A 26786-nucleotide genomic window follows, 5' to 3' on the forward strand; every position below is an offset into this window, starting at 1 on the left:
GATTGCACTCTCAGCAAATTTGCGGATGATACTAAACTGGGAGGAGTGGTAGATACGCTGGAGGGCAGGGATAGGATACAGAGGGACCTAGACAAATTGGAGGATTGGGCCAAAAGAAATCTGATGAGATTCAATAAGGATAAGTGCAGGGTCCTGCACTTAGGAAGGAAGAACCCAATGCACAGCTACAGACTAGGGACCGAATGGCTAGGCAGCAGTTCTGCGGAAAAGGACCTAGGGGTGACAGTGGACAAGAAGCTGGATATGAGTCAGCAGTGTGCCCTTGTTGCCAAGAAGGCCAATGGCATTTTGGGATGTATAAGTAGGGGCATAGCGAGCAGATAGAGGGACGTGATCGTTCCCCTCTATTCGACATTGGTGAGGCCTCATCTGGAGTACTGTGTCCAGTTTTGGGCCCCACACTACAAGAAGGATGTGGATAAATTGGAGAGAGTCCAGCGAAGGGCAACAAAAATGATGAGGGGTCTGGAACACATGACTTATGAGAAGAGGCTGAAGGAACTGGGATTGTTGAGTCTGCAGAAGAGAAGAATGAGGGGGGATTTGATAGCAGCCTTCAACTACCTGAAGGAGGGTTCCAGAGAGGATGGAGCTAAGCTGTTCTCAGTGGTGGCAGATGACAGAACAAGAAGCAATGGTCTCAAGTTGCAGTGGGGGAGGTTTAGATTGGATATTAGGAAAAACTTTTTCACTAGGAGGGTGGTGAAACACTGGAATGCGTTACCTAGGGAGGTGGTAGAATCTCCTTCCTTAGAAGTTTTTAAGGTCAGGCTTGACAAAGCCCTGGCTGGGATGATTTAATTGGGGATTGGTCCTGCTTTGAGCAGGGGTTTGGACTAGATGACCTCCTGAGGTCCCTTCCAACCCTGATATTCTCTGATTCTCTGATTCTATGAATAAATGATCAGTTTTCAGAATGGAGAGAGGTAAATAGCTGAGTCCCCCAAGTATCTGGGCTCGAACCTGTGCTGTTCAACATATTCCTAAATTATCTGGAAAAGTACGTAAACAATGAGGTGGCAAAGTTTGAAGACAACACTAAATTACTCAAGATAGTTAAGTCCAAAGTAGACCGTGAAGAGTTACAAAGGAATCTCACAAAACTGGGTGACTGGTCAGCAAAATGGCAGATAAAATTCAACTTTGATAAATGCAAATAAATGCACACTGGAAAAAATAATCCCAATTATACATACAAAATGATGGGATATGATAGAGCTCTATAATATGAATGATGTGGAAAAAATGACTAGGGAATTGTTATTTACCCCTTCACAGGGGTTTCTAAATGAAATCAATAGGCAGCAGGTTTAAAACAAACATAAGGAACATGAAGAAGTACTTATTTACACAATGCACAGTCAACTGGTTGTCAGGGAATGTTGTGAAGGACAAAAGTATAACTGGATTCAAAAAAGAATTAGTACATTCATGGGGGATAGGTCCCTCAATTGCTATTAGCCCAGATGCTTAGGGATGCAACCCCATGCTTGAGGTGTCCCAAAACTTCTGGCTACCAGAAGCTGTGACTGGATGATAGGAGATGGATCATTCGATAAATTCCCATTCTGTTTATCCTATCCAAAGCATCTGGCACTGGCTTCTGACTGACGACAGGATACTGGGCTAGATAGAGCATTGGTCTGACCCAGTACGGCCATTCTTGTGTTCTTATGCAATTACTGTAGTAAAATAGTCATAGCAAATATTCACCACTGACTGAAAGAAAACTTCAAGCCACTATAATGAACCCCCCCCGCATAATTGATGCTCGTTTAACTGGGTTCAACTCCACTATAGTCATAGGGTTATACCCAGTTAAGCCAGAGACAAATTTAGCTCATAAACGACATAAAGAGAATATACAGACTCAGATTCTCTGTAGTGTCTAGCTTCTGGCAGGAACAGCAGATAGGGGGGCCTTCAGGGAGCCTGCTAATGCTCCCTGATTCTCTGGCTGTTTCTATCATGGTAATATCCCAAAGAACCATCCACCAGCTGGGTACAGCAGGAGCACAGCACATTCTTCTCATGCCACCTTTCTGCCCCTTGTTTGGTTTGTGGGGAAGGGGCAGGTAAGGAGCCTGCTACCCGAGGTCTGTAATTATTGGATTCTCTCCCATGCTGGCAGAGGGAATATGGACAGTTTCCACAGTTCAAGCTGTGTAAAGGGAGCAGTGTGGCCAGAGAACTTGGCCCATGGTACTGATATATTGGCCTAGATCTGAACCAAAAACTCTGGATCTGACCAACCAAATAAGTTAGGTGGGGAGAGTGTGACAAAGGTTGGAGTCTGAACTTTAATCAGTCTCTAAATTTCACATCAGGCCTCTAGCTCACTTATAAGCCAAAGAAAAACCAGCATCTGAACATCCCAAACTGTGAAGGAGAGGAGAAGGGGTTTGAAATCCAGCTAGACAGATATATTGAATATGTGCAAAATTTGGAATTTTTGCACCCATGTGGTCAGTCATGCATATAACGGGCTGTGTGTAAGTGACCACATCCAATTTGTGTGTACTTACCATTCGGCTATGTGTTAGTATATGCTCTCAATTACATATACCTAACTTTGAAAACCAGCCACTTTTCGCTGTAAGCAGAATTATTATTAAGAAACGCATTTAGTATTTTATCCTGGTTTGTCTTGTTCTATTTATGCAATATGGACGAGTTAACTCTGCTGTGAAAACCTGGGACCAAATTTGTCCCTGATATTACTATACAGATGTAAACTGAGTTACCACAGGAATGATTTGTCTTATTAACTTTAGTTTAGGCTGTGGGTTCCTGAAGGCTGTAGAAATGTCACGGCTAATGTTAGAAAAATAATAGGCTATCTGATTTATTTGTGCTGATATCCTTAGAAATGTAACCCAATCGTTAGGACTGAAAGTTTGTCATTGATTTTTTCCTAAAGACCTTTGGTTACAAACAGACCCTCATATAGCAGCTCAGGGCTGGCTTTTGGGCTCCATGAACCCATGGCTACAGAGTCCTTGCTTATTGGAGCCCAAATCAATCACAGCTGTGGGAGGCAGCATTAAATACCATTGTTGCTATTGCAAGCTCCCTTCTAACTTAGTGCCTGCAACCAATGAGATAGCTGATCAAAAGAAGGGCAGCTAGATGGCTTACTCCAGTGGATAAGGGATAGGACTGAGAGCAAGGGATCCTAATGTTGCAGCTCTGACACTTGATCAGCTCACTTAATCTTACCTTTTCCACGTGTGTATTACAAAAGTTATTACAGAATCATAGTTTGGCATAAGATGAAACAAGCACATGAAATACTTGCAAAGAAAACAGTTTGGTATTTTAAAACTCAACACTTTAGTGTCCGAAGGCCTAATTGAGACCACTGATCTCTCAGTTTTTGTAGAAATATTCAGCTTGCCCCCACCAATTTTAATCGCTGTTTGCAATGGCAATAGTTCGACACTTGAAAACCTTGCCCTTCAATGAGACTGTGATATTGTGTATACTAGGGTTACCATATTTGAACATTCAAAAAAGAGGACATGGGGGGGGGGAATTTGCTCAAGCACCCCACTCCCGCCCCAACTCCACCCCTTCCCCTCCCCCATTCCAACCCCTTCCCCAAAGTCCCCGCCCCAACTCTGCCCCTGAGCGCACCATGTTCCCCCTCCTCCCCCCTAGCTACGTGAAACAGCTGTTTTGTGGCGCAAGCGCTGGGAGCTAGAGGGAAAAAGCAGGCACTCTCTCAAGTGATCAACACATACTTTCTTGAATGATCAACATTCACGCTCTTTCTTGAATGATCAACTCTTATTTGGGGAAAAATAATAATGGCAAAATCCCGGACGTTTTTAGATATTTAAAAATTTCTCCCGGACGTTTGATTTAAGAACCAAAAAGCCAGACACGTTCGGGAAAATTCAGACATATGGTAACCCTGTGTACGCCCTTTCAAAAGTGGCTGTGTTTTATGAGCATGTGTGAGGTGAGAACTGTGGCAAAGGACTCTCTTGATGGTGTGCCAGCCAAAACATATTCCAGACCAATCTTGGATTAAACTGAGATGTACTGTAACAATGTGTTTCAATGAATGGCAAGAATAAGGGCATGAGTGGATTATTTTTCAGTGTATGAACTATGGTGAGTGCCATCCTGTTTGTTTTACAGAACTCCACCTGCTTTGGATAAAGCACCACAGGTGGTTACAGACTGAAACTGGAAACTAAGCACAGCAGCGCTTTTGTATTCTTTCTAAACAGTTTGCTAATATTTCTTTTAAAACAATTATTATAATTAGCTAGAATGCTATAACTGAGTTTCTGAGGGAACCATACAAACGTATTTTCAACGTTTATTATTAATAGGGAATATTCTTGTAAAACTCCATTCAATACATTCAGAATTCTACACATCACAAGAGACATGCCTCCTCTATATCATCACTAAATATATTGCGTTAATTCAGAATAAATTAAATATTTTGGGCCTCAGGTTTTTTTTAATTCCTTAACTCTGCTCCCATTTTTTTTAAACACTAGTGAACTGCTGCTGTGCAAGTGTACTATCTGACACCTAGCTACCTGCTCCATCTAGCAAAAGTGTTGAGAGATGACCAAGTTTCCACTTGACAAATGTTTATGAAAGGTACTTGCGCCAGCTGCTGACATTGCCTTCGCTCTACTAGAATGTGCCAATACCTTAGCTGGTGGGGTTATATTAGCCAACTGGTAGTATAAATGAATGCACAAAGGATAAAATCCTTTCAGTAGACACTGATCTGTCCTTAGGTCTGTCCAAAATTGCAATAAACAACTGAGAAGAAGACCTAATAGACTTAATATGCTCCAGATAGAAAGCTAGAGCCCTTCTCACATAATCAAATGCATTCTCTCCTCATCTCTATGAGCGTGAGGTTTCAGAAAGAAAATTGGCATGTAGATTGCCTGGTTAACATGAAACTTAGAGACTACTTTAAAGAAATTTTGTGTGAGGGAGAAGATGAACCTTATGCCTAAGGAAAACTGTACAGGGAAGGTTTGATACTAGGGCTTTTAACTCTCCCATCCTTCTGGCAAGGTAACGACCACTAGAATTGCTACCTTAATAAAGAAGTGTAGCAGAGAGCAAGTTGCAAGGAGTTCAAAGGGTGGTCCCATCAATTTTGCTAGAACCAAGATCAGACTCCAAGGAGGGATAGGATCTTGCACATGTGCATACAATGCTGACAAAACCTTCAGGAGTCTGGTGACAATGGGGGTTGGAGAAAAGGGATCTACTATCTACTGAGATGTGGAAGGCTGACATAGCTGCCAAATGCACTCTTATAGAGCTAATAGCCAAACTTTGTTTTAAGTATAGAAGATAATCCAGTATGAGACCCAGGAGTGCCCACTTTGGAGATACACCTTTCTGATGGGACCCAATGGAGAAGCGCTTCAACTTAACCAGGTAAGTGCTCCTACTGGAAGGTTTTCAGCTATTCAGAAGCACTTTCTGAATGTCCTTTAAACAGGATCTCTCAAATGGTGTTAACCATGAAGCAGCCATGCTCTCAGATGGAGGGCTGTGAGGTTGGGATGGAGCAGGCAACTGTGGTCCTGGGAAATGATGTCTGGATCCAACAGGAGAGACAGTGGAGGCTCGTAGGGTCGAGTACCAGTGCTGATAAGGCCATGCTGGTGCTATAAGGATGAGGCAAGCATGATCTTCTTTGACTCTGAATAAGAACTTGGGTTGCAAAGAAATTGTAGGGAAGGTATACAGGAGGGATTTCTTCCAGGATAGGGGAAAAGCATCCATCAGCGACCTGGGCTGAGACCTTCCCAAGAACAGACCTGATGGCATTTTCTCACCAACTTATGAGAGCTTTCATGCATTTCCTCTGCCTGAATATCAAGCACAGAGGCCACCCTTCTCAAAAGATCTTGATGAGCTCAGTGGTCCTCTGGCAGTGGAGAATCACTTGGCAGCTCAGTAGCTTCATCTGGTGATGAAGGAGAGGAAGCCACAGGCTTTTGAGGTGGCTGATCTATGTCTTGCTGCAGGGAAGCTGCCTGAGTGACTTCTGGCTGGTTGGTACTGACCGCACTACTGAGAACCAGAGAATGATACCCTCTATGCTGATGCCACCAGCCTGGTCCCAAAGATAGTAAACAAGAGGGTTGAGGGGAAGGATACCCCAGGCGTCCAGAATGGCCACTGACATGGGCCGGGGAAATATTTGGGAAATATAATCATCCTATTTTTAATTTAATTTTTATACGGACTCTCCCCGACTTACGCAATCGTTCCATTCCGGAACGCCTCGTGTAACTCGAATTTTTGCGTAAGTCAGAAACATATACCCGTCCACTACGCAAAAAAACCCCAAAACCAACCCTCTTATTTCTAGCTTACGGAACTTTTTCCATAAGTGCAAATTTGCGTAAGTCAGGTCTTGAGTAACGGGGGAGCATCTGTACTTTCTTACTTATAGAGACATTAGACAAACGTGGTCTCGTTAACCTATTTCTGCTAGACCTTGTGCGGTATGTCACCACATCATTCCAAGAAATACATTCCATTAGGGAGTATACAGTTCTGGAATCATTTGTTGCTCACCTGTCCTGGTTGCTCACAAGCTGTCTGGTATCTCGCTTGCTGGCATAATTCTTTTACTCTCTCATATTTTGGTAAATGGTTAGACTGTTGGGCATTTTTGTTGGGTTCCTCCTTCTTGCGCAGAAATTTGCTTTCAAAAGGGAAAAAGAGTTAAAAATTTTATAAGCAATGCACTCAAACATTGAAGGGGATACATTTAATTAAAAAAGCAATGATATTCAAGATTTAGCATCTGGTGGCCATCTTCTACAACAGTGGTTTTTAAACTGTGGGTCGCGACCCCATTTAAATCAGGTTGCCAGGGCTTGTGTCAGACTTCAGCCCTGGGTGGTGGGGCTCAGGTTACAGGGCGCAGGGCTTGGGCAGGCTCAGGCTTCGGTCCCCCCTCCTGGGGTCGTGTGGTAATTTTTATTGTCAGAAGGGCGTTGCGGTGCAATGAAGTTTGAGAACCCTGTTCTAAGTTAAAAACATTCATGTGCTTGTCAGATATAGAAACAGGAGCTTTTGCAGTAAAGGAATGGCCCAACTGACATACTGGAAACCTACACCAGCAGTCATTGCTTCTCTCTAGGAATTATTAGTGTAGTCATACCCACAAGTTTATTTTCACAGACTGTCATGTCATAAGTGCCATAAAAGGAATTATTGTAATACTTTTACTCAGAGAATTTTCACAGTAATATAGGGCAAGGCAAGGCAAATAATAAATTATGTGAGAAAATGTTGAAAAGCTATATTTATGAATCTCATTTACATATTGACCTTTCCTTTACTTAAATCAAATGGAGAAGGATTCCTAACTGAGGTGAAAACTATAAAATTAACTTATAGAAGAATGTTGCACCATCACATCAACAGCAGGACTTGGAGAAGAGTGATGGAATGGGAAGGAAAAATCAGCCAGGTGACCAAGTGAACAGCTGTGGGTCTGAGGTTAAAGAACAAATCTAGGCAAATGGAAGGGATGGGCCAGTAAAGTTGCTGTGGAAAGCACCCACTCAAATCTCTTATGAAACAGCCTAAGAAGAAGAGCCGCCAGTTGCACAGCTTGCACTGGGAACAAAGAAACCCTGTCAGTGTACTTGCAGACTTTACAGCCTAGCTGACCACTAAAAAGCACAAGCAAGCTTGCCACTAGGCAAGTTTCCCAAAACTTTCTCAGCTTTAATAATTACCCTCTTTCCACCAGAAACGTATCACGCCAAATTTTGGTCTTCTTGTTTGTTCGAAACCTGAAAGCAAAATATTATTATTTACTGCTGGCATCTGTGACTGTTTTTGAATAGCAGCATTAGTGTTAACAATTTATTTGTTTTTAAATGACCTCTTGGCTCATGTATATGTACAATTTTATAAATGTGCTATTTAAAACAGTTTTGAAATGTGAAAGCTGTGGTCATTGGGCTTGACACTGCTTATTTTGCCACAATTTCTTTTCCATTCAGCTGTTGATTTACTCAGGTGTTTGCTGCTGAATAGGCTTTGAGAAATGGCAATGACCCACCTGTTTCCTGGCTTTTCGAGGTCCAGAAGTTTTAGGACAGACTTGCCATCCATATCTGGAGGCGCGTCAAGTCCTGCAATATCCAGAACAGTTGGAGCAAGGTCAATATTCAGCACTATCTGAGGCACTCTGAAAATTAATAGAAAAGGTCAGAATTGAATCATGTGTAAGATATGTAACCCTTCACGTTCTTTCAGAATTAGAATAGCAATAAATGTGTATGAGTTCTTTGAAGATGAAAAGCTCTATATAAGTGCTAAGTGCAGAAGTTCCCCCTAGAGGGCTGTGACTTTGAGAATGACAGACCAATATCATTCGATACTGTCATAAAGGGCATCTGAGCAAGGTTCAGTTACATAAGGAGTTGAAACAGGCACGTTATTCCTCCCATCTTACTCATAATAATTCCATTCTGCTAAGCCAGAAGAGGAGCAATAGATGTCCTCATTTGAACCTAACTTCTTTTTAAAAATAAAGGACAAAGCCTAACTATCCAGGGCTCTAAATAATACAATTTTCTATTACACATTTTAACCAATTTATCACACACAAAAAGACAGACATGCTTTTGTTCTTCTAAGGCAGTGTCCTGCATTAACAGAGTATTCTTTATGAAAGGAAACCGAACACTTAGAGTGACCATCAGATGTGCTTAGAAACATTTCAAATGAGATACAGCAGCTGTGCTGCAAGACATAGGAGAACGTACACTGATCCCGGCTCTACACTTGGCCCACGAATAAAGAAAGGAACTCGAATATCAAAGTCATATGGCATTGACTTTCCCTTGACAAGTCCAAACTGCCCAATATGGTAACCATGGTCAGCAGTGTAAATGATGTAGGTATTCTCCAGTTCTCCTGTCTCCACAAGCATATGGTATAACTGAAATATAGCATAGGAAAAGCTCAAAATCAAATATTGCAAAACATTTTTTACATAATCATAGTTTTTCTCATTTAAACCTGTTGGGCCAAATGTAACAAACTATTGGGGAAACTATTGAAACTAACAGTTATGCCAAGGATGAATTTGGCACATCATGTCCTTACCATGATGTAGAAAACTGAATAAAATGTTGTTTTACTACTCACCCACTAGGTCTACATCTTGACATACGAGAGTTTGCTTCAGGGGGGATTTCAGAAAGTTTACTTTGGCAATTTATGGTGCTATTTGACTTGTGTCACCACTACCCACAAATCTCTATATAATCATTGCAATACACTGCTTGGCAAGTTACTATCTCTACAACAGATGCATTCTTGGACTTGCTCAAATGTGTTATTAGTTTGTAAGCATCTCCTCCCCTTCAGTTAGGGGCTTGGAAAGAGGCTGTACATTTTATTGCTACTAAATGTTAAGGGAGTCCCTCCTTTAGCACCAGTGGAAAGGCCTTTGGTCACGGAGAGGGGTTTTGGAACAAAAGGTCAATAATTCTATTCCTAACACCTCATGTGTCATATTATATGTAGTTAGCTGTCCCATACATTATCTATATGCTCACAAACACTAACAGTCTGACACCTGATTTTTGGTCTGTACTTCAGTGAACCCAGATGCCCAGAACTTAATTGAAGGATGAACTGTGGAGGGAATAGGGTGGAGCAGAGGTAACGTACGAGTGCATGTGTGTGTACATTCGTGCCATAGCCCTCTACAGATGAGGAACTTGATTATTTCTTTTTATATTTGCTCTATTGGCTGAGAGTGTGAAACCGATCCTTTAGCTTACTGGACACACGTTAATTTTTCCCCTTTAAAAAGACACCTATTCTACTGCCAGTTAAAAAAGTGGACAACAAAACAGCTGGGTAGCATTACCAGTCAGAGAATTTGTAGTAACTCGTATTTTCACAGGTAGATTTGGGTTCCCTATCACTGGGGTTGCCAGGCATCTGGTTTTTGATGGGAATGCCCGGTAGAAAAGGGACCCTGGCGGCTCCGTCGGGACTGCCAACTGGGCCATTAAAAGTCCGGTCTGCAGTGCAGCAGGATCTTGGGGCTAAGGCAGGCTCCCTACCTGCCCTGGTTCCGCGCTGCCTCTGGAAGCAGCCGCCAGGTCCCTGCAGCCCCTAGGCACTGGGGCGGCCAGGGACTAGGAGGCTTCATGTGCTGCCCTGCCCCCAGCGCCGGCTCTGCAGCTCCCATTAGCCAGGAACCACGACCATGTGCCTAGAGGCCGCAGGGACCTGGTGGCCGCTTCCTCAGAGTTGCAGTAAGCGCCAATGGGACCCCGGACCCCAACCACCTGCCCCAGTCTGGAACCTCTCCCACACCCCAAACTCCTCATCCCTGGCCCCACCCCAGAGCCCTCACCCCCCTGTACTCCAACCCCCTGGCCAAATCTGGAGCCCCCTCCTGCACCCCAAACCCTTGATCCCCAGCCTCACCCCAGAGCCCACACCCCCTCCCACAGTCCAAACCCCTCATCCCCAGCCCAGAGCCCCCTCCTGCACTCCAAACCCCTCATCCCAGCCCAAGCCTAGAGCCTTCACTCCACCCCAGAGGTCGGGCAGGGCAGGGGTCTTCAGTTTTGTGTGATTAGAAAATTGGCAACCCTACCTATCACTTTAGGAATATAAACATGATTTTCTTCTCACTTACATGGGGTAAATCACAAGTGAGTCAACTGAAGTTTAATGGAATTCACCAGCATAAGGTGAGTAGAAATGAGAGAAGAATCAGACCTGGTATACAAGTTACAAAACTGTGTAATAAAACAATTGATCCTTGACATTTTCAGTTGCTCACCCTTTCCATGGAGTCATCAACTGACATCAATGTCTGAAGCCTTTTGCGCTGTAAGACATTTGTAAATTCCATGTGGATAGGCAGCATAGGCCCAGTGTACTGCATGATCCAATGTTTATCCATGTTTGGTGCGTAGTTATAGCTTGGAGTTCTGCAAAAAGAAAGGAGGGAATTTGCAGAATTTCACACAATAACACAGAAATTACAGGAAAAAAGGAATTGATCAGTGATCCATCTAATCCATACCCCGTTTCTGATAGAGTAAGTAACAATCCTTTAGAGCATGGTGAAAGGAAGGCTGTAGTGGACAGTTATAAAATAACCTGCCTTTAGGTGGACATTTCTTCCTAATACCCACCAGTTAGTGTTTGTTTTATGCCCTGAAGCTATCCCTTTAAATCTATATAAATATATACACACATACACACACGTGTATGTGTGCATATGTGTGTCTGTGCATTTCTCATTTATAACAATCACAGGTAAAATCCACTAAGTAATTTAGGAGCTTAATCATATTTTCAAAAGTGGGTTAGGAACCTAAGTCCCACTGACTTTCAATGAGAAGTAGGCTCCTAAGTCACTTCTGAAAATGAGTTACATTTGAAAATGTTATCCCACTTCTCTAATTTGATCTCATTTTACTTCTTATGAGTCATTTGTTCATAAAACACACTCAGAGCTGGGCTTAATTCAGCAGGGTCACACGTTCTTTTCTGCAGTGGGCCAAGACTAGCTTTGCCATATTTGTAGCTCAAAGAGGAGGATTAGCAAAGCTGTGTGAGGTGCCTTGCACAGCGCCAAATTCTAACACGTACCTGGAGTTATCTCTTACTTCCATGACCTCTAAAAGTCTAACTCATCTTTAAAAAGGCTCATGTCACAATGACAAAAATCCCATGTAATCAGGCACCTTCACATTGCACGAGCCAAAAGGTCAAGTCAGCAAACTAAAGGATGAAATTCAGAGGTCAAAGAGGATTATTCTTCCAGTATTATTAAGGGAGGTTGCAAGTGTACCTCACAAGAAGAATTTATCCCTAAATTAATCAACTTACAATTAAGCTCACAACAAAGACATTTTCCCAGTGGGACAGGGACACATTAGCTTTTCTTGCTTCATTAGAATAGCAGCAACTGTGTATTCAGCGTTTAGTTTTTGATGTCCCCCAAAGAACTGAAGTGCTGATTTGTTTCATCATCTCACCACCATCGTCAAATAAAGGCAAGCTCAGGAAAAGCGCACATGTTTTGAGTTCTATCCTAACCAGTATGGTAGATACATTTGCAATTATTACCTATAATGAAAAAATATATTTGTTTATGTATGGGCTAAATCCTGCAGGAATATAATCTTTGTGTTTGTCTCTAAAGTATCATGAACACCTATAGCAATATATAGGTGAGCTATAGCATCAATACCATAAGAATCATAAGAAGATCTTAGCATGGAATCTACATAATTATCTTGGTCAAATCCCACACTACTGAATCAAAAAAGCATGACTTCTCACAAATGTCCAGAAACAGACAGAAACTCTTTGGTGGGTGATGGCATGTAAAATTTAAAAGTGTAAGAGGGAAATCACAGAAACACAAATATTCCATCTGAAATAAATCACGGTTAAGGAATGTATGGAAAAAATTAAACATGCAATATCCAGTGTGTCAGAGCAGCTCATTAGTCCCATTAGCCCTATTTTATATACAACAAACTCATCCGCCTCTTAAAAATTAAAAACAGAAACAAAACAAAATCCATGTACTGTAATTCTACCAACTTGTTGATCACTGCTCCTGATGAGTTCAGTCCCCTTCCCTATGTGATGCAGTCATTTGCAAGACTGGGGCCTTAATTTATATTTTTAAATATTTACCCTTTCTTTTTCTTTTCCTTTCACTTTTCTTTATTATTACATTTTATTATGTTACATATTTCATGATGTAATCTTGAATCAATCCATCATTAAATTGAAAAAATGCAGGTAATGTGAAACCAAATTAATTTTATATCTGTTACACATACTGAATACATATGGGCATATTTTTACTAGTTTAAATATATGATGAAAATAACTATTACATGTTTAATATATCTAATTTGGCAGTTTTTTTAAACCATACATTACACATACAGCACACATGTAAAACATCAGAAACATGTGGATTTTTCTTCCCCCTCCTTCCATATCTCTAGCAATCTGTAGAGAACAACTATTTCTGGCACCACGCCAACTCTTTAGCTAGAGATTAAATAAACAAACCACACCCCCTTCCATCAATTCTGACAGTTTTAGGGAGAAATGACACTGCGACTAAGTTTTTTAAAGAGAGAGAAATACAAATAACTCTCTCTGTACTGCAGAAATATATCTTGCAGAAAGAGATACATACATTAGCAGGTTTCAGAGTAGCAGCCGTGTTAGTCTGTATCAGCAAAAAAAAAAGGAGTACTTGTGGCACCTTAGAGATTAACAAATTGATTTGAGCATAAGCTTTCGTGAGCTACAGCTCACTTCATTAGCAGGCATTTTTCACACACTAAAGAAAGCATGATTTTCGTGTCTGTTCATGTCAAGTATAATAAAATCTATACATATATATTAAAAATCATACTAGAATGACAGCCCTGGTGAAGAAAGTCGTCCCAGTGTATATATAGTTTGAAGAAATGAGCAATTTCCCACACTGCCCAACCAGTGTTCCAGAGCAATTTTGATCTGGAGTGGTCAGAATATAGTTCAGTCTCCATGACTTGTTTCTTAGCTTCTCTATGGAATGGATACCGATTTGAAACACTGCGTGGTCTAGATCAGGGATCGGCAACGTTTGGCACGTGGCCTGCCAGGGTAAGCCCCCTGGTAGGCCAGGCCGGTTTGTTTACCTGCCGCATCCGCAGGTTCAGCTGATCACGGCTCCCACTGGCTGTGGTTTGCCGCTCCAGACCATTGGGGGCTGCGGGAAGGGTGGCCAGCACGTCCTTTTTTTTCATTTTTCTTGTTTTTTTTTAAAAAACATGTCAAATACACCCATCACCCTGTCCCTGGACACACACATAAAGTTAAAATGATTTATTGTTTGTTGATCAGCTATGTATTAGTCCAGAAAAGAGTGACCTTGAGATGAGCAACTGCCCAATGTCCCACTCTGGGCCAGTACCAAAAGGAAAGCACAGAGTCACTCAAGCATAGCCTTGCCAAGTCCAACAAGCAAGCAAAACCTCAGTGGTGTCAAAGATTGTGACAAATCTAAAACAATTAAAGATACCCAACTATTGCCCATTGATCACCAACCAACATATTCAGGTCAGTCTCCAGGCCATAAGCAGGTCGAATGCAAGACTCAAAGGAATCAAAGAAATCAGTGGATTTTAGACACCTGAATTGCTTCACAATAATACTCTCAATAACCTTATCCAAAAAGGGAAGATTAGAAACATGGCAACTGATGGCAAGACAATGACATTCAAGAAGTTTAGAATTAGATCTCAGTTCAACACTGAGGGCTGTAATCAGCGATGGCCAATAAAATGGAGGGGATAATAAACTGATTTTAATTGGTTAATTTTAGTAAGTACTCACAAATATTCCACCCATGATGTAAAGTGGTGGAGTGCCCTGAGTGCGAACCTAGAGCTACTTATGAGTAGTCTGGCACAGGAAGTAATATAGTTATAGCCTATTTCACTTTGAACATGAAACTTTAGTGGATGGTGGGAATTCTAAGTTTTTCCTTGTCTCTTCATTATATATGTTTCCTCTCCTTTTAAAATCTCTGTTTTGTGTTTCTCCATCAGGCATCAGTATTGCATATTTCAAAGAATGCCAATTCTAGTGCTGCTCCACAAATTGTCTAGAAGACAAATTCACCTCATTTTGTAACCACCTCCTGTTTCACCCAGAGATTAAAAATACATTTTGAAAGTGTTTATGAAAGGTTTTAACTGTATCACTAATCCCTGGAGCACGGCTGTTAAAGAGTATCCATTATAAGCAGGATGCTTCTGACAGTGGATCTGGGAACAGGAGACTTAAGGCCTACCTCAGCCGCCCGCTCGCCCTCTTGGCCGCACAACTGGTGGTCATTGCATGGCTGACTTAACTGTAGCTTGGAGTCATCTTATCACTCAGCAACGAGCAAACATATTCTTTATGTAATTATGTATTACAATGGAAAAATTCACAAATACTAGCACAGCACTGCAGACTTACTATCTCTGCTATTTAATAAACCCTATTAGATATGGCAATCAAAACCTGCTGTTTACTCTCTACTTCATACCCATATGTAACTGGGGTAGGAGTACTGCATGCGTGGACTGAAGAGACAATGGACAGACACTCTGTAAACATACCTGAATTGTCATAAATGGCCTCCAATTAAAATATGGGAGCAATTAGTTTATTATATTAGTTCATTATTACATCCATTTAAATGCTTAACTGACCCTCAAATCACATCACTGGAGGTCCAAAGGGTAACATATAAGGGACAACTGCACCCAAAAGTTTGAGCCTACATTTAATTGTGGAAGCAAAATTGTGCTTGCAATATTGACGGCCAATTTAATACACAGCGCCTTAAAATGTATTGCTTAGCAAAATTCTCTGAGCACGTGGATAACAAACCTTCACATTACTTTACTTAAGATTAACCATTGGAAAAACAATGAGGAAAAGCAGACATCTATTTTTAAACAACAAATGTTGCCCCATGTCAGGAAAAATAGTAACCCATCATAAAGGGCAACAAGAATTCACTATTTAAGGCCCTGATCTTACAAATGCTTAATCACATGAGTAAGTATACACATGAGTAGTCCTGTTGAATGCGCACATTTCCGAAGTCCTTAAATTAGTGCCATTAGCATGGAGGCCTCCAACTGCATAGCCTATTTAGATTGCAATCTCCTCATGAAAGGCACACAACTTCTTTTATGATTTGTGCACTGCTGGCACTTTAATATATTAAAATACATCTTGGTATAAATGTATATTGCTTTACAGTAGCTGCAATCAATATGGAAACTGCACATATAGTACACATACTGTGAGTTAAAGGTTAAACATCCATTTGGCTGTAGTTTGGGGTGGGAGGGGAAAAGAGAGTTAATAAAACAGTCTATTTACAGCATTGATACATTTTTCTATTACTCCTGAGTTAGTCCTGTAAAGGTTTTATTTTTAAATCTATAATTTTATTTCTATCAATCCAAATAAAAAAGTAACTTAAAATAGATTGAGGGGAAAGGAAATACATATTTTACTTCGTGACATGCATATGGGCTTATCTACAAAGTGATTTACTGCGCAGCAGGGCCAACTGTAAATCTGCAGGGCACCAGCTGCACTTTGGTACTTTCATTGCACTTCAGCAATGTCCATCCGGACTGGTATCACTAGCCATAAGCAGACTGAGCAACTGCTTATGGTCCCAAACCGCTAATTCACCGTATTGAATGTGGACTTTTTAACAAGAGAATTAGCATGTGTTGTGTTGGTATATTTTCTGGTTTGTGGAAATAATGCAATTTTTAGAGGATGGGTAAGTGGCAAGGGGGAGGCAAAATTATTCCTGCTTAGGACCTCCTAAGCATTAGCACCACCTCTGCTACATGATGAGTTAAGCTGGTGAGTTGTAGATTTCCATTCAGGCTTGCCGCACAATAACTCTTCATCTTGATAAGCTTTATGAGATAACTAAGTAACTACATAACCTTATATTTATGAACGTTGTGCAGTCTTCCCTCTTTTCCTATTACCCATTTTTTGTTGCTCTCATTTATTGTATCTTCTTGTATATTTAGATGTTAAGTTCTTTCAGGCAGGGAATGTGTTTTATTCAGTTTCTGAGGTGCCATAGGGTCGCCAGTAGGGGTGGCGATTAATCACAGTTAACTCACGTTATTAACTCAAAAATTAATTGCGATTAATCTCACTTTTAACCATACTGTTAAACAATAAAATACCAATTGAAATTTATTAAAATATTTTTGGATTTTTTTTACATTTTCAAGTATATTGATTTCTATTACATCACAGATACAAAGTGTACAGTGCTCACTTTATATTTTTTTAGATTACAAATATTTGTACTGTAAAAATGATAAACAAAAGAAATAGTATTTTTCAATTCACCTCATACAAGTACTATAATGCAATCTCTTTATTGTGGAAGTGCAACTTACAAATGTAGATTTTTTTAGTTACATAACTGCATTCAAGAACAAAACAATATAAAACTTTAGAGCCTACAAGTCCACACAGTCCTACTTCTTGTTCAGCCAACCACTAAGAGTAACAAGTTTGTTTATGTTTACAAGAGATAATGCTGCCCACTTCTTATTTACAATATCACCTGAAAGTGAGAACAGGTGTTCACATGGCACTTTTGTAGCTGGCATTGCAAGGTATTTACGTGCCAGATATGCTAGACAGTTGTGTGTCCCTTCATGCTTCAGCCACCATTCCAGAGGACATACTTCCATGCTGATGACGCTTGTTAAAAAAAAAGAAGTGTCAATTAAATTTGTGACTGAACTCCTTAGAGGAGAATTGTATGTCTTTTTCTCTGTTTTACCTGCGTTCTGCCATATATTTCATGTTATAGCAGTCTTGGATGATGACCCAGCACATGTTGTTCATGTTAAAACACTTTCACTGCAGATTTGACAAAATGTGAGATTTCTAAAGATAGCTACAGCGCTCGACCCAAGGTTTAAGAATCTGAAGTGCCTTCCAAAATCTGAGAGGGACGAGGTGTGGAGCATGCTTTCAGAAGTCTTAAAAGAGGAACTGTCCGATTCGGAAACTACAGAACGCGAACCACCAAAATTAAAATCAGCCTTCTGCTGGTGGCATCTGATTCAGATGATGAAAATGAATGTGTGTTGGTCTGCTCTGCTTTGGATCATTATCGAGCAGATCCCGTCATCGGCATGGACGCATGTCCTTTGGAATGGTGATTTAAGCATGAAGGGACATCTGAATCTTTAGCGAATCTGGCATGTAAATAACTTACGACGCTGATTACACCACTGCTATGGGAACGCCTGTTCTCATTTTCAAGTGACATTGTAAACAAGAAGCAGGCAACATTATCTCCTGCAAATATAAACAAACTTGTTTGTCTGAATGATTGGCTGAACAAGAAGTAGGACTGAGTGGACTTGTAGGCTCTAAAGTTTTACATTGTTTTATTTTTGAAGGCAGTTATATTTTTGTATATAATTCTACATTTGTAAGTTAAGTGAGTGCTGGGCAATTCCCGAGCTGATCTGATCTCAGTGTCTGTGTCTTTCTGCAGCTGGGTGTGGCCCTACCTGTGTGTGTGCTAGAGGAGGCTCGAGGGCCTGGCTTAGCAGGACAGGGTGAGAAAGCTCAGGCTGGTGGAACAAGCAGGCTTAATGGCACCCCAGTACATCAGGTGGCACCCTGGAAGTGTGTGTGTGTATCTGCCACACTGAGTTCCTTAGAATATAGCATAGAGAAGTTTATACTGTGACAAGATGGCCAGTGTTAGTATGGTGGGTCCTGTGCTTTTCTTAGCAGGGGGGCTAAGACACCACCCCTTGCTCCTGCTCTTGGGCTGCAGAGGTCCCCGCTAGTGGCCCGGGAAGGTGGTAGAGGAGGGAAGCGGGGGAGGAATCTGGGTTTGCTCCTCACTCTGAGCCGCAGCCCCTCTCAACCCTTGCAGGTTCTTACCCTCTTCCCCCTTGGGTGGGGTACCTTTGGTCCTTAGATGCTGCAGTAGGGAGTCTCCCTCCCCTGCTGGGGCAGAGTGTCCCTTACGTCGGTTCTCTGATCTTTCAAGTCTCACAGCACACCTCCAAGCTCCAGTCCTCTCTCCTTCCTCCTTCTCCTTGACTGCCTGAAGCAGGGGGTTTTATTAGGTTCCTGACAGGGCCTTAATTGAGTGCAGGTGCTCCAATTAACCTGTAGCCACCCTCCCTAGTCTACAGGGAACCATGCCTTAATTAGCCTTGGCCTTATATATTTCCCCTCTAGCACTCTACCACTGCTCCCTGGCCCTCCTGTATCACAATACCCATTGAACATAATTGCCTTTTTACTTTAGAAAGTCTTGTTTCTGCTGCAAGAGGGCTAGAGAGTTATGGAGATAAATAAACAAATCCCAATAATTAAATGTATGTCAACATTTCTACTTCCAATCCTTTTTTTAAAATGATGTTTCCAACGAACTGGATGACCATGTCATTCATGTCTAGGTCATCAGTTCAAATAGGCCTCAGAGTAGTAGTGACAAGAGCCACTGAACATAAAAACGGCCATACTGGATCAGACCAAAGTCCTGTCTTCTAACGGTGGCCAATGCCAGGTGCTGCAGGGAGAATGAACAGAACAGGATAACCATCAAGTGATTCATCCCCTGTCCCCCATTCCCAGCTTCTGGCAAACAAAGGCTAGGGACACTATCCTTGCCCACTCTGACTAATAGCCATTGATGGACCTATCCTCCATGAATTTATGTAGTCCTTTTTTTTTAACCCTGTTATAGTCTTGGCCTTCACAATGTCCTCTAGCAAAAAGTTCCAAAAGTTGACTCTGCGTTGTGTGAAGAAATACTTCCTCTTGTTTGTTTTAAACCTGCTGTCTAGAACTTTCACTTGGTGACTTCCAGTTCTTGTGTTTGTGAAGGGAGTAAATAAGGAGGAGTAAATAACACTTTTTTATTACTTTCTCCACAGCAGTCATGATTTTATAGACTTCTATTATATCCCCCATTAGTCATCTCTTTTCCAAGTTGAAAAGCCCCAGTCTTATTAATCTCTCCTCAGATGGAAGCTGTTCCATATCCCTAGTCATTTTTGTTACCCTTTTCCGAACCTTTTCCAATTTCAATATATCTTTTTTGAGATGGGGCGACCACATCTGCAAGCAGTATTCAGGATGTGGGCGTACCATGGATTTAATAGAGACAATATGATATTTTCTGTCTTATTTTCTATCCCTTTCTTAATGATTCTCAACATCTTGTTAGCTTTTTTGAGTGCCACTGCACATTGAATGTATGTTTTCAGAAAACTATCTACAATGACTTCAAGATCTCTTTCTGGATCTAACAGATAATTTAGACCCCATCATTTTATATGTATAGTTGGGATTATGTTTTCCAAAGTGCATTACTTTGCATTTATCAACAATGAATTTCATCTGCCATTTTGTTGCCCAGTCACCCAGTTTTGTGAGACTCATTTGTCCCTATACGAAGTAATTTTGTGATCCCAGTCTAGCTTCTAGTGGATAAGTGCCCACATTACAAAAAAGACCACCATAATTGTCAGGTTGTTGACAGTCTCAGCAGACACATCAATGACTAAATGGGCAAGGAGAATGAACCATTGCCTCACCCCTAGACCTAGATTACACCTGAAGGGCAGCATCTGAGGCATGTTGGGGGGAAGCTTATGTTGATTCTTTTCATGCTGCACTCATATTGTGAATAAACATCACTCACCTGAACTCTCAGTTCAGCACCTTACACTTTTAAAAAAATTAAAAAATAAAGTTTTAAAATCCTAAAAACGTCTGGTTTGTATACCACTTCGCTTTTCTGAAACCATTAATGCCATTTTTGGGGTACTAATTCGTTTCTTATGGTTACAGACAACCATAGATTCTGACAGTGGTCCTCCTGTCAGGCTGAAAATTTTTTATTCAACACAGCAAGAAATGTTCTGGATTTCCATTTCTGACATTTTTTGGTAATGTGGATTTTTACTTCTAAAGTTTGTTTATATCATATAATTTTATTTTCTTTCAGAAGTGCTATAAACATCTCAGGCTTAATTCACAGTTGTTCTAAGACTACTCTATGCTGGAGGGTAAAAGGGACTTAAAGTGCCAGAGAAGCGTAAGGTGGCCTTAGTTTAACTAAGAATTTAGACTTTCATGGGAGCCAGAGAAAGTATTCTCTAAGTCAGAGCCTTAATGCTAGGTTGTGCCATGGAGTAGGACTCCACTTTAACTGACAGACACCTGGATAGAGCCATCTTTTGTATATGTAAATTTCATATTTAAATACAGTATTTCCTAAAGTCTAGCCACCTAGCTTCACAATGGTTGACATCCATTGTGCCAGCAGAATCGCATATTCCTGCATTATGTATTTAATCTTTTCAAATACTGATTTATTCTCTGGAAACAATTTTTTGAGTGTAGATGGATGGATGTGGCAGTATGACATATTTTCAGAAAAGACCACCATGCCAACATGGGATAGATAACAAACAACAGCCAACACTCAAGGAATTCTTTTAACTCTGCAAACACTGTATGGATTAGGAAAAATTCCAAGAGCCCAGAGACGGTGTTCTTCATACTTATAAAAAGATTTCATCCTTTACTGAATCGAATATGAGAAAGTTTGATTTTCACTTTAAATTGAAGATGATTGAAGTTAACAAGTGAACATTTGTAGTAAGGATTCACAGCAAGCATTTCATAGTCTTGCTTGTCTTTTGAAGTGTTTTCATTCAATGTGTGAGCGTTCATTCGTATGGTGGAAGTGGAAGGATAGCGCTGTGAAATGACAGCAGTGTGCAAGTCCATCTTTTCGGTTTGGCAATATTACCATATATATTTTTGACAAAAAAGGATTAAAAAACAATATGAGAATTTCTACCTGTGTGCATTTGACTTTCTTCTTTCACTCAAGTAGGTGAGGACACAAAAGAAAAAAACAAATATGAAATCAAAGAGGAATGGAAATATTGCTATGGCAGCTATACTGCAGCTCAATACATGTGACCCAATAGCTCATTCCTAATCAAACATACCTCTATTTTTTTAAACAGCTAATATTTTAAACAACAAACAATACAGACTCTCAACCAGCAATGAACTGATACATAATTTAAGGGCATGTTTAAACTACTGTCTTATTAAACAGAATCTCCTGTTGCATGTGGCTGATAGACTTAATTCTTGGTCTCTAGGCATTTTTGGTCTCTAACCTTCCAGCTCAGTTTGCAAAGCCAGCAAGCAGCTTTTGACCTGGTTTCCCTTCTTTTCTGGAGATAAGCATTACAGTAACACGATATCACAACTACATTTTAAAAACAAAATCGAAGGTCAGATGGTTGTAACCCAAGGTCAGACAAAAGTGATCCAAATGATGCTTGACCACCAAGGAAGAAAACCCAAGGGTTAAACGTTCAAGTTACACTAACCCAGGCAGGAGGGATTTTATTGCCCTTGCACTGTTTTCACAGGGACAGCCACATATTTGTGTGAGACACTTAGCTTCTTTCTTTTAGTCAGAACATGTTGCTAATGCTTTTACTATAGAAACCAGCTATTTAGTAGCTTCATGCACCCAAATTGGCAGTTTGTCTTCAATTTGTCTCACTTCTTTGTCTGCTGACTGAACTCTTAACCTGCCCAGTCATTCACAAGAAATACAAAACAATCCACCCAAGTCTCTCTCTCGTGGCAGCTAGAGAAGGAACACTTTACAACAAAGATGCCAGGAAATCCAGGCCACCAAGGTAGACAGGAAGAGACACACCTGATTCATGCTTTCTGGCTTCCAAAACAAGCATCTTAGCAGATTAAAGCTATTTTGATTTCACAGTTTTCTGGTCTATACAGATAATAGGAAGAGTAGTTTGCACAAGCACGAAAAGCAAAGCAAATTTTCAAATGGACAACCACAATCCACAGCTTCACCTATTCAGATAGCTCATGTAACATTTCTAATGGACTTACAAAACAAAACAGGATTTTTTATGTTCCTTTACTGTTAAACCTTGGGGACTTATTTACTTCATTGGTTCCACCAATGCAAGCCAAGGAACCCAGACTCCAAACACAAGCAGTCATAAAGTCTTCAGAAACAGGATAAAGCAGCAGAAACTTCCTGCCCTCTGGGTTCTACCTGGCAGGACAGATCCTAAAATGAGCTGGTTATCCCTGGTTCAGCTGGTTATCTGGAGTACTGTGTCCAGTTTTGGGCCCCACACTTCAAGAAGGATGTGGATAAATTGGAGAGAGTCCAGCGAAGGGCAACAAAAATGATTAGGGGACTGGAACACATGAGTTATGAGGAGAGGCTGAGGGAGCTGGGATTGTTTAGCCTGCAGAAGAGAAGAATGAGGGGGGATTTGATAGCTGCTTTCAACTACCTGAAAGGGGGTTCCAAAGAGGATGGCTCTAGACTGTTCTCAATGGTAGCAGATGACAGAACGAGGAGTAATGGTCTCAAGTTGCAGTGCGGGAGGTTTAGATTGGATATTAGGAAAAACTTTTTCACTAAGAGGGTGGTGAAACACTGGAATGCGTTACCTAGGGAGGTGGTAGAATCTCCTTCCTTAGAGGTTTTTAAGGTCAGGCTTGACAAAGCCCTGGCTGGGATGATTTAACTGGGAATTGGTCCTGCTTCGAGCAGGGGGTTGGACTAGATGACCTTCTGGAGTCCCTTCCAACCCTGATATTCTATGATTCTATGATCCCAGGGACAGGAAGGACAAGGCCAACAGGGACATGTGCTGATGTAGTGCCTCTCTGCTGAACACAATCCCTAAGGGAAATCTAACAGTATCACCTCCTAGCCTCCCCTAAGATGAATCCCAGCTATAGTTAAGAGTGAAAATTATACTACTCTTTGCCAAAGGGTAGAGAGAATCTGCCCCATTAACTTGTGAACAATGTCTTATTGTATCCTCAGAACACAGAAGGATAGCACCAATTCCAAACCCAATATCTAGAACTCTTCTCAAGAACTGGTTTCCTGTTAAAGTGCGTACTTAACAACTGAACTTACAATACCGGTACTTGTGAAAGCAGGCAGGCATTACCCCATTGCCTAATATAGCCATGAACATTTGGGCTTGGTTTGCACTACTGACAAATGTGAGAATGAATGTGTGATGTGATGTTCACCCCACACAACGCAGAGCATGTTAAATGAGGATAATTAACCTGATAGGCTGCAGCTAGGGAAGAGCAGAGACTGAAAGCCTGACTGAAGATGGAGCCCAGCAGCAGAAGAACAGGAGGGGCTAGAATAAAGCCAGGAAGTTGGCAGCAGATAGGAGCTGCAGGTGAAGTAGCCTGTAGTTGCTCCTAGGAGGAGGGAAACTCAGAGACAGGGGAAAAAAAACATGCAGGAAAGAGTGAAGGGAAAGAGCAAAAGGTCTGGGAGAAAGCAGACCACAGTTGCTAGACATAGGCTAAAGCCAGTGTGCCCCCCACCCCCACCCCAGCACCACCACAAAGCCGGGAGCGATGAGCGGCTGAAACTGGCAAATCGTCCCCCACCCCAAGCCAGGAGCCAAGAGCCCCAGCGCGCTCTCCCCTGCCCCCATGAAGCTGGGAGCCCCCCCCCACACTCATACACAGCCCCTAGCTATGCCCTGCCTGCATCCTGAGCTACCCCCTTGCCTGGACACAGCCCCAGCTACCCCCTCCCTGCACCCTGAGCTACCCACCTGCATGCACACAGCCCCTAGCTACCCCTTCCCTGCACCCTGAGCAATTTTCAAACTTTTTGAACTGAATCCCCTCTTTGAGTTATATTTTTTGGTTGCATCCCCCCACAGCCCAGACAGGCTGGGTGGCCTCCTGAGTGAGTCAGGGTGTGGAGGTGGCGCTCGCTCCCTCCCTGGACCCCGCTGTGAAGAGCTGGCTCAAGCCCTGCCAGCTCTTGCCCCTCCGCCAATAGAAGTAAAACTATGCCTTCGCCCAAAGGTCCCACCCCGGCCTGGAGCCCCCAGTTCCCCACCCACGCTGGGCCCTCGCATTTTTATAGCATGTTGAGGCGGCCTCATCAAGGAACCCCTGGACTAGATGACCTCCTGATGATCTCCTCTTTCAACCCTAATCTTCTATGAGTCTAAATTGGTCCACATGATCATGAATGAAAGGGCAGAGGGTAATTGGAACAATTCCTGTACTTCACACTGTGAAAAGAATATGCATAATCCATATCTAGGGGGTTAGACCAGGAGAGTTCCAGTCAGAACTCCTCCTATGTTATAATCTAAAACAAAAATAAATTCATTTGGGTCTGCTGCTGCCTATCACCTACTTACACACATTAGAATATATACCTGTAGAACAACACACAAAAAGGGACGTTGTACACGTGTCCTCATTTCCTCAGATAAATGCAAAACCTTTTAATTAATAATTTATTGGACCCAAAGCCAGTAGGGACAGTCATTAGAACAGTAGAACCACCTTCCAAAAATAATAAGCAGCATGTTATTTAAAAACACAGACTGACAGGCTGCTTGGGAACCAGGCTATTGCTGTTCCGTAAGCAAGCCTGGTGTGAACATCTGCACAAAAGCTGCCGAAGGACGATGCCACAACAAACATATTCAGTTAACCAGCTCTCAGGAAAACTATATCCTAGAGGAACATGAAGGAAGTAATACCTTTGCAGAAGGTTCTCACAGTGTCTACTTGTTTCAACATATTGTAAGAAGCTGCCTTAACAAAATGGCCAAGAGCCTTGTACTTCTCTAATAAAGAGCTCTTAGTCTTACACCACTTCCCCAGAGAAAAGAGTTCCTCACGATGGTAAAAGTTGGCATCGTACGTCCCTAAAGGAACAAGCACAGTACAACATACAGTTGGACTAAAAAGGAGTTATATTTGCTACTCACTACAGATCCCTCAAATGTATGGTCCTGCAGCATCTCCATGAAAAACAATAAGAAGCAATACACATACCCAGAGTTGGCAGAAGCCAAATTTTACTTACATGTGCTGCGAAGCATTTGGATAGAGCTCTGAAAATTGTGGTGCAGAATCCTCAGGGCCGTGAGGGGCAGCATGGCTGATAACCATCATTATGGGCCTATGGGGATACATTCTCTTAGACATTTTGAAGTAATTAATGCTCTCATTAGTGATTAAGTCTGTGAAGTAGTCCTGTAACATACATTTAACACAAAATAAAAATTACAAAGTGCATCATTAATCAGATCACAGTATTATATTATACCAAGCAATCATTAGCGCTTAGATCAGGAAGTAAAAACGTACCTTCAAAGAGGCACATGATCATAAAGAACACAGAACACACCAGGCACTAATTACTTTCTTAGGAAGGCATATTAGATGGGAGTGTATTTTGCAAAACTCTCTTACCCATAAAACAGGTTGTATTAACTGAATATGATTACCAGACTTGGCAACATGGTGTTTTCCAGCACATAAAATAGAGCCGATATATACTACTTAAATTTTGTTAATAAAGCTCTTCGACAAAACATAATGATACCAAAGTGCAAGAAACCACCCATACCTAATATCATTTCATATTTACATCTAAGTCCTTATTATGTGCTTTCTTCAAAATATAGATTTGTCTCTGTGCGACCTGGGAGAAGGCTACAATACTGAACATATTAAAAAAATATGGTTGCCTAGGAATGTCTTTATCAAAGAAATTGCATTTAAACATATAAATATAGGGAGTACTTGAATTCCTGCAGGGTCTGTTCTTTTAATTATACAACATAAAGAATTGCAGCTGCTGAGGTTAAGGTTGTTACTTGCTAATAAACTGGCTTAACTTGCAGCCAAGGTGGCAAATGGAAGTCTACAAGGGAAAGGGAGGAAATGGAAAGAAGAAAAAAAGATGAAAACTTAAATTAAACCACCTGCCACCTCTAAGCATTCTTTGTTGGCCTGGCGGTCTAGTGTGAGTTTCATTGAGAAAGTTCCGAGATGATGTTTGCAAATTCAAGCACTTTCAGGCATGACTAATCACATGTTGTGAATTCAAGACCCCAAACAGCTGCAAAAGCAGTGCCTGAGGGACTGGATCTGTGTCCCTTGCATGTCAGTGTTAGGACAAGCCAACCAGCTGTAATCTCTCTCTCTCTTTTCCCCCATTCCCCCCCCTCACACAGCAGATAAAGTAGTCTAGATGTTAATGCTCCTGTAATGATGTG

The 26786-nt window shown here is 41.4% G+C and overlaps 1 protein-coding gene across 9 annotated transcripts in view; it reads right to left on the minus strand.

Moving 5' to 3' along the window:
• SULF1 (sulfatase 1) overlaps nt 1-26786 on the minus strand; it is a 177168-nt gene that overhangs the window by 49743 nt on the left and 100639 nt on the right. For all 9 annotated transcript variants that reach the window (XM_084618082.1, XM_084618081.1, XM_084618078.1 and 6 more), the window contains 6 exons: nt 25589-25758; nt 10859-11009; nt 8814-8989; nt 8105-8233; nt 7776-7832; nt 6601-6730 (listed from right to left, as the gene is read on the minus strand). In XM_084618082.1, coding sequence (XP_084474208.1) covers nt 6601-6730; nt 7776-7832; nt 8105-8233; nt 8814-8989; nt 10859-11009; nt 25589-25758 — 813 coding nt within the window. The remainder of the gene's footprint in view (nt 1-6600; nt 6731-7775; nt 7833-8104; nt 8234-8813; nt 8990-10858; nt 11010-25588; nt 25759-26786) is intronic.

This window comes from Lepidochelys olivacea (genome assembly GCF_965140295.1).
Source record: "Lepidochelys olivacea isolate rLepOli2 genome assembly, chromosome: 2".
Lineage (NCBI taxonomy): Eukaryota > Metazoa > Chordata > Testudines > Cheloniidae > Lepidochelys > Lepidochelys olivacea.